The following is an 8,825-nucleotide window of genomic DNA, read 5'->3' on the forward strand; positions in this document are numbered from 1 at the left end:
TGTTTTAATAATATATACATACACATACAATTTTTTTTATAACGTTTTGGGCCTAGACTGATAGCAGGTCTTACAAGACGGCCGAACCTTACACGGCCTTAGGCGAGCTCTAGCTCTAACAAGGGTTTTTTATAAATTAAATAAAACCAGTTGGATGGCTGGACAAAATGGTTTAGCCCGAGTTTTAATACGGAACTGTACCATTTTCAGTATTTACTTTTAAGGCACAGTTTCTCATTGGTTCACTTCTATCCATAATTCAAAAATAGTACCTACTATGCACTAGCGCATCTTCAGGTTTAAACTTGTACTTGTATCGTAACATATTAGTACTGGTACCGTAACACTTTAGTTAAAGTTCACACTCATCATGGACATAAAAGAGGTATTTTAATCAAATCATAAAGAGAACCGGACTTCAAATATCACCGGCAATGTTGTATTACACCGTTTTACACAATCATGTCAAAATAATTAAAAAAAAGTACGGCTGATCAAATTTTATCCGGTAAACGGATATAGTAGGGTAGTAAAACTCTCTTCAATAATTTAAGGGTTAAATATTCTTTTCAATCATTCTACCTACAAGAGATTGAACATAGGAATAAAAGAAGGTAAGTAGTGCAGCAATCAGCCACGTAGGTTGAATACTTGAATCCGGTGGCAACGTGTGCATTTAGGGACTCACGGAATGTGCACGTATCACTTTTGAGAATTGAGATAGTTAGGACATTTTTTAACAATGTTTGGAACCATCCCAATACTTGTTGAGTATTTATGAGACAGGGTGTCAATCGTTCATACTGATATAATGTTTCATGTTTGACTCACCTAACAACACCATCAAGGAGGAAACCCAATACTATGGGAAAACCCCCTTGACTCAGGTTTCGAACTTAAGATCTTAAGATCTCAAGCCTTAACCATCACTCCCATGTCTTTAGACCAAAAGGCCAACTACTAAGTACATGAAATTATCAAATTGCCTTTTCAACAGAAAATCAATGTGTAAAAAAATATATAAAAGCTTTCTCAAGCCTTAACCATCACTCCCATGTCTTTATATTATCACATGACTTGGAGAATTGTCTTTATTCAACCAGCTAAACTTATTATTATGACAGAAACTAAACCAACAGATCACACTCACACTCACACAAACATAGGTCTGTTCAGCCAATTTGGGTTCACCGTTCAGCATAAAGGTGTGCATCAAGACCAATTTTTATTGGTCCACTAGTTTGGTTATGATTTTTAATTTTTGACCAGCCATATTGCTTTTGGATCGGAAATATTGGGCTTGAGAAAGAGTGAATTTAGACCTAAAATTTTAGACTTAAAATTTTGCTTAACCACCTAATATTACACATTGAGCCTGGTTATTTTTGGCTTACCACTGTTGTACCAAGCAAGCAACAGCTTATCTGACACAAGGAAAAGAGTGTTGGGTTTGTGGATACTCATTCTCGGTTTAGGTTTGGTTTAATAAAGTCGAGAAACAGAAAACAAGTTGTGAACGAGCATCCCATACTTAGTTATTTGAGCCCGTTTAGTTTTCTTATTCTCATAGTATGTATCTCTATTTATATTCGTTCACGTATTTTTAATTCATCACGAAAATGAAAGGCAACGCAATAATAAATCCTGGTTGCAGCCATTCGAAACGTTCCATATAGAGTCTCAGCGTGCTGCGTTTTACTTTTGTGCGACGATTCTCTTCTAATACAAAAAAAAAATTAATTCCTTTGATTTCATCTTTAACATATAATAAAAACTATATATCATCATGCTCCATTAACAAGAATTAACAAGCACAAAATCAGATATAAAATGTAATCATGTAATCCAGGAAATCATATATACCTGATGATTTTAATTGCTGTTAATAACAACTGTATCACTAAACAATATCCATCCAACTGTAAGCCTAAATCTCCATCATTCTGTATGCTTGATTCAAAGCTTCAGTCACCTCAATTCCATCATCATCATCATCATCAACCACAACATTATCATAATCTCTTGTCCTGTTATCAATCTCCACAAGCTTCACAAACCGATTAACATCTTCTTTCGCCTTCTTCCTCCAATCCGCAGCCTCCTTCACTCTCCAATCAACTTCCATAGCCGCATCTTCCTCCGCTTTCCTCATCGACAGCATCGATATCTCCGCCGCCGCCACCAGCAGCCTCGCCGCCGTTACATCTATCGTCCGACTGCTGCTAGAGTTAAATTCAAGCCGGCTAGGGTTTACGCAAGTGGCGCAACGTGTACTGCCGGTGACTAACGGCGAAACGCAGGTCCGGTGGGAGGATGAGCCGCATTTGTGGCAGAAGACGGCGGCGTCTGGTGGTGACGGGTGGTAGACGGCGAGACAGGTAGGACAGAAGGATTCACGGTGGAGACGGAGGAGGCAGGTGGTGCAGAGGCGGCGGAAGGTGCCGTTGAGACGGACGGTGTGGAGGATTTTGTGATCGGTGACCGCGCGTTGGCAGCAGGCGGTGGGGGTTGTGGCGGTTGTGGCGGTGGAGTTAACTTCCATCGTGATTTTCGGGTTAATCGTGAAACGTGATTTGTGAGAATGTTAGGGCTTATTATTATGGAGAAGATTATTCACAATTTCATATTACTGATTACATTCTTTATAATCTTCGGTATTTTTAGAAAATACGAAAAAATAACTATTAAAAAATATATAAAAAATAAGTAGTATTTCTGATTCCAAGTTCCAACGGATTTTGGCTTATGTTTTCACTTGCGGCGTGTCTATATCATTAACATTAACTTCTCCTAAAATATTTTGTCAATTCGAATACAATTTGAGCAAATTATAATGTTTTGATCCACTCTTTTGCACAAAGCAGTTGAACACTCGTTTGTAAAACCTAAGATTTGTTTGGTGTCAAGGTCTTTGAAAACATGGAGCTATACCTTTGTCAACGCCATTCTTCTTGATAGTTAATAACTCTATGGTCGTGAGTCGTGGCTTCTCCTAATTCTCATGTCAAAAAGACGGGAAAGAGATTTTGTTTCCATAGAGTGATATATTTGAAGAAAAATATAAGAACATTCTCATCCTACCCTCTATTCCTAAACCAAAAATTACACTAAAACTCATTACATTTTCTCTTTCTATTACAATTAAATAATACTTTTTATACCTTTTATCATTATCTTTTCTCTTTTCTTCACTCACAACCACTCTCAAAATATATTAAAAAATTATAAGGGATGAACAGTAACTTTTCAAATATACAGAAAAATCACTACTTTCTCTAAAATATAAAAACTCTTCACTTATAACACCCTGAATCACTCTCTAAATTATAAAAACACCTCTCACATAAAATGAGGGGTGGGATGAGAATGCTCTAACAATATGATAAAAACATAGGAAAAGAGAGAGTGTGATCGGGTAAAAATTTGAAAAGTGTGTTAATTATAGGATGTTAAAAAATTGTTATATTTTTTATATTCACGCACGGTCTTATGATTGTTGACCTACGTTTATATCACAAAGTTCTTTGGCTTCACTAACTCGAATTCGTTACCTAGTTTCCCTACCCAAACACCCTAACTTATTATTTAAATAATAACTAGTGTTACACCCAGCGCGTTGTGCCAGGCAGGTCGGCAAAACCCGGGCAACGGTAAAGTACAAGCGTTGTCGGTCGCAAGTGTTGACGCGGTCAGTCGATGCAAATTTGGTTGGTTTCGGTTACGTGTGTTATTGTACTAGAACTAAAACCAAAATAAAAAAATTTAATAAAATTCAAGGTGGACCAATGAGGTGGTGTCGACCGGTAAAACTTGGGTGTTGGTAAACCCGACTGTTGTTGATCCCAGACATTGATGCGGCGAGTGTAACATCTCGGGAATACCCTAATCAATTTTGGGCCAAAAGTAACAATTCTGAAACCTAGAGGGTTGAAAATGAAAATTTTGGTTTTCTAGACCCATCGCGCTACGCGATGGGCATATAAACAAGATCATCGCATTACGCAATGCAGATTCCCAGAAATTAGAAAAAAGGGGGCGTCGCGCTGCACGACGACCCAGAATCAGTTGGGCATCGCGCTACGCGTTACCCCATTAAGTAATCAGGGCCACGTGGCCAACCACGTGGCATCACCTTATCAATTGCGGCTTCGCGCTATGCAACGGCCTAAAGGAAAAGGGCATCGCGCTACGCGACGGTCTCTAAAACTCAAGTATAAAAGGAGGGCTACGGGTTTGAAGCTCATTCATCCCTCATTCACCATCACTTACACATAGTTAGCATTGGAGTACGTACCCGAGTGTTGTGTAGTTCTGAGGCCCTGTTTTCTTGAAGTTCGTGCAAGTATTGAAGTTATAACAAGCTGTAGAGCAGATAAGCAAGTTAGGAGTAGTTCTGCCAATTAAGCAATCATTCTGCCTTAGCATAAGTATCCCGAGCATTCACTAAGGTAGAATCTAAGTTTAAGTTGTTTCAATTATATTATAGATAGCTTAGACTCAGTCAAAGGCTATGGCCTTTAACCTTGAAAGTATTTTCAAAAGCATTCACGAACAGATTTCAATCAAACATTATTTTTATAAATATAATGTTATACAAAACTATATTTTGACGGACATGTAGTAACTGGAAGGGGGATATCATTAGTAGACTCTTCTTGCCTAAGGTAAGTAATCCGTATACATCCCAATCAACCGCGGGGCCCGTTTACTTACCTGGAGAAGTTTGCCAACGTGATAAACTCTATTAGGCCAAAGCATGCTATACCAAACGTCACACTAATACAATCATGATTTCAAAACATTCACAAACCTAATCAAGGTTAAAACCAGACTTAAAGTCTGCAGTCTAATCAAGAAACACCATCAAGGTGATCATTGAAACCTATTTGTTTATAGGTTAACAATCAGTCGCAATCAAGAAAGGTTTTCAAACAATCACATCATCGGTACAGGTGAATACGTTAAACCTTTACAATCAGTCAAACATATTTATACTCTATAAGATAGACGGGTTGTTTGTTTTTATAGAGTCAGTCAAACATTTACATGAGATTACGTGATCTCTAAAACTTTATAATACAAAGTAGAGAATAAAACAACTCAGACCGAATACACATGTGTCTGGATCCAAACATTACCGTTAAGCCTAAACAGTCAAAGGCTACGTGGCCGCGGGCTAATGGTCATATATAGTTTCTCCGGAGTGGGCTACGTGGCTCAGAGATTTGTGTGTGTGTAGGGCAGTGTCACAATACCGGAAATAGAAATATTTCTGCTGAGTAATGTCAAGAATACTATATTTGTATTATAACTGTTATTTAAATGCTTTTAGAGTCATAACTATTCACCAGCACTTAGCTGACGTATTTTAATCCCACTTGCAGGTAATTAAGTTTGATGGTATATAGCAAGGATTAGAGTCATCCCGAAGATAGAAGTTCGCACCACATGATGGTTCAATTTTGTTATAAAATCCTTGTAATATTAAAAACAATATTTTGTAAAATTTCAACTTTGGTATTTACTTCCCAAGTAAATTTTCAATGTAATTAATATTATATTAAATCTTTAAGTCTTTCGTTAAAATTAACCCAAACTCTGATACATTTAAAAAAACACAGGTACTAACTATTGGTCACACTCCTAGACCCTAAGTTGGGGTGTGACAGCGAGTCTACTCAAATTCGGTCAGTTTCCTGTCATGTTTGTAACGGTACCGGAACTAAAAAAACAAACTGGCATTTGGTCGATTTTTGTTACGTTTGTTACGGACCAAAACTAAAACAAATAAAAAAGGGCCAATAACATGCTGCAAAATGGCCCAATCGAGACTTACGACACCAAACTTCTTAATTGTATTATATAATAATAATAAGTCCAAATCTTTTACCAAATTAAAAAAATGTGGTGATATCGGTGACAAATGAAACAGATGAGCAGCATCTCTTTGGTTAGTGAATAAAGGGTTAGATATTTTGTACTTCAAATTGTATGTGTGGTAGATGACGACACATGTGTGGTTGATAAAAAATTTGGTAAAACCTTTTTGTGGCTATAAATCAAATATGTGTGAATAGTGATTTTTGTGAGAGGAATGAATTTCGGTTTTTAATATATATATATAATAACAAATGATGAATCATTTCAAATAATATATGAAATTTACCACCACAAAATCTGAATTCAATATGGCCGGCGTTGTACAAAGGAACCAAATACAAAATTATGTATGAATTTGTTTTTATGAATTGTGATACTTAGTAAATAAATAATATAGATATACTGAATAGTTTATATTAAAATGGTCGTATTAGATTAATTAACATGCTCTTGTATAGTTCGTCCTTGGTGAATATAAGAGTTTATCTCTCCACTCTTGCATTTTGATCCCTCCAGCTTCTCTGTTTCTCTTCTCTTGGATTTAAGGAAAAAGAAAAAAGAAAAGAAACATTAAGATGCACATATGTATGTGGTGGATATGCATGTAGAAGAAAAACTACTAATACCACATTTATTTTTTGTTAAAAGATTTCAAAAAGCATTAACTTACAAAGACGGAAAAATTATATATACAAACATGGGCATGGCCATGCATGTCAAGAGGCAAGAAACAATTAAATAAGAAAAATTTTAAAAATGCAATTCACATACATTGATATGCAAGTATGCATATAAGGTTAACACTATCCTTCAAACAAAAAAAGAACCATATACTCATAAATGTTTCACGTTTATATTATCAGGATAAGAAACACTAGGGCTAAGACTAAGGTCATGAAGTATTCTTCTTTCGGTCATCTTTGTAGTTGTTGTGCTTCTTTGGACATGTCTAAAAATGCTTTAGATTATTAATAACTAGTAATTGACCCTCCGCGTTGCGGGGTGGCGTGGGTGGTTGATTTGAATGTTGTTTAGGGTTTGTGATAAAGTAACGCAAACCCGTAAACATCTAAAACCGTTATCTGAAATCGCTAATACGGCTCAAAACACAAATGCAACGAAAAGATAAATAACCAAACTTTAAAATATGGTGATAACTTTTTTCATTACCTTTAAGAAGAAACTTTACTAAAAAACATTACTAGTTCATTTACATTTCAAGTTAATTTATATTTCATATGTGGAAAGTATGATGCATTTAGGAATGTGTACAACAGATTAAGCTTAGAAATACAACAACTCAATGAGTTGTTTCATTGCTTTTAAGAAGAAAACTTTACTAAGAAACATTACTAGTTCATTTACATTCCAAGTTCATTTATATTCCATAGGGGTGTTCAAAAGTATCCGTATCCGAATCCGTATCTGAATTAACCGATAATCCGTATCCAAACTATCCGAAAATTCGGATATCCGAAACTCGGATATCCGAAAATTCGGATTCGGATAGCATTTTTAGGATTTTTCGGATAGTTCGGATATCCGAACTATCCGAAATATTAAATTATTATTTTTATTTTAATACATATAGAAACAAACTAGTTTAGCTTCCCCTTTCAGTTATTGCATCCATTCCCAAACCAAATTTCTAAACAAACGTCAGACGTCACCGGTCATCGCCTCCATCCTCCGTCCGACGCTGCACCAGTCATCGCCTCTGTCCTCCGTCACTTCTGTCTGCATCAAATCCACTACACCAACCACCACCGCCGTCCGACACTTCCATCTGCACCAAATCCACCACACCAGTCACCACCGCCGTCCGCCGCTGTCACACTTCCGTCTGCACCAAATCTACCACGGCTCCTCCTTGATGTTAGGTTTTTATTAGTTTCTCAAATTGTTAATTACATATTGTTCAAAGATTTATTAGTTTGTTAGCTTGTTGGATTGAAAATTTTGATGTGTGAGTTGCAACCTGTAAGTTAATTTAAAACAAATTTTGAGTTTTTCTTTTTCCAGATTTTCTTCCAGATATCCGAACCACCGTCTGATCGGATATCCGAAATTCGGATTCGGATAGCGAAAACCGCTATCCAAAAGGTTCGGATATCCGGTTTTGAACACCCCTAATATTCCATATGTATATGTGAAAAGTATGATGCATTTAGGAACGTGTACAACATATTAAGCTTAGGGTACAACACCTCAATACCAACTCCTCCCACTTTTATTTTATTGTTATATAAATTAGTTCCTTATTGTTTCGCTATATTATAAGCTTTAAGACCGCACAATGTGCTGGTGATCCCACTAGCCAAATATGCAAAGTCAGACACAAAAAATATTAATAATATCAACGACTTAATGAATAATAATAAAAAAAAGTTTGACAACAAATAGAAACAAAAAAAATACATATGTTTTATTATCAGTAATTGTATAAATGTACATGACGCATCATCAATCGTAGTGCTAAAACTACCCAATGCAAATGATTGACTAGTTTCACTTAGTCAACTATATAATATAAAAGCATTTGATATTGACCAATGGTACCATCAAACGAAGATTGCTTCTTATTATTTATTTATTTTAATTTTTATAGTTAAGAAACAATAAAATGTTCTTTTTTAATTAAAAGATATGTTACACCATGTCGTTTATTTGATATTGACCAGAAGGTTCAATGGTTGAACTCACATATACAAATAAAGTTATAAACCATCTATAAATTAAACTAGTGTTGTAAAGCACAAGATTTTTGATCATCATCAAGGTTCTATGATTGATCTCACATAATACTAATTAAAAGATTTTTAGTATTGCATTTGATATAAATTTCTATTAACCTTGTGACTTGCCAAAAATTAGTATAAGGCCTTTCTCCTACAAAAGAATAACAAAAAATAAAACTATGCAAATGTGTCATTATATATTCGTAT

At 35.6% G+C, this 8,825-nt stretch overlaps 1 protein-coding gene across 1 annotated transcript; it reads right to left on the reverse strand.

The window, feature by feature from the left end:
- Nucleotides 1-1,927: 1,927 nt before the first annotated feature.
- LOC143596156 (uncharacterized) lies at nt 1,928-2,542 on the reverse strand. Its single transcript, XM_077075002.1, has one exon. The coding sequence runs from the start codon at nt 2,540-2,542 to the stop codon at nt 1,928-1,930; it is 615 nt and encodes a 204-aa protein (XP_076931117.1).
- Nucleotides 2,543-8,825: the final 6,283 nt, after the last annotated feature.

Source organism: Bidens hawaiensis, unplaced genomic scaffold (genome assembly GCF_021521415.1).
Source record: "Bidens hawaiensis isolate Kalapana, Puna unplaced genomic scaffold, B.hawaiensis_p1.1 tig00046119_1, whole genome shotgun sequence".
NCBI lineage: Eukaryota > Viridiplantae > Streptophyta > Magnoliopsida > Asterales > Asteraceae > Bidens > Bidens hawaiensis.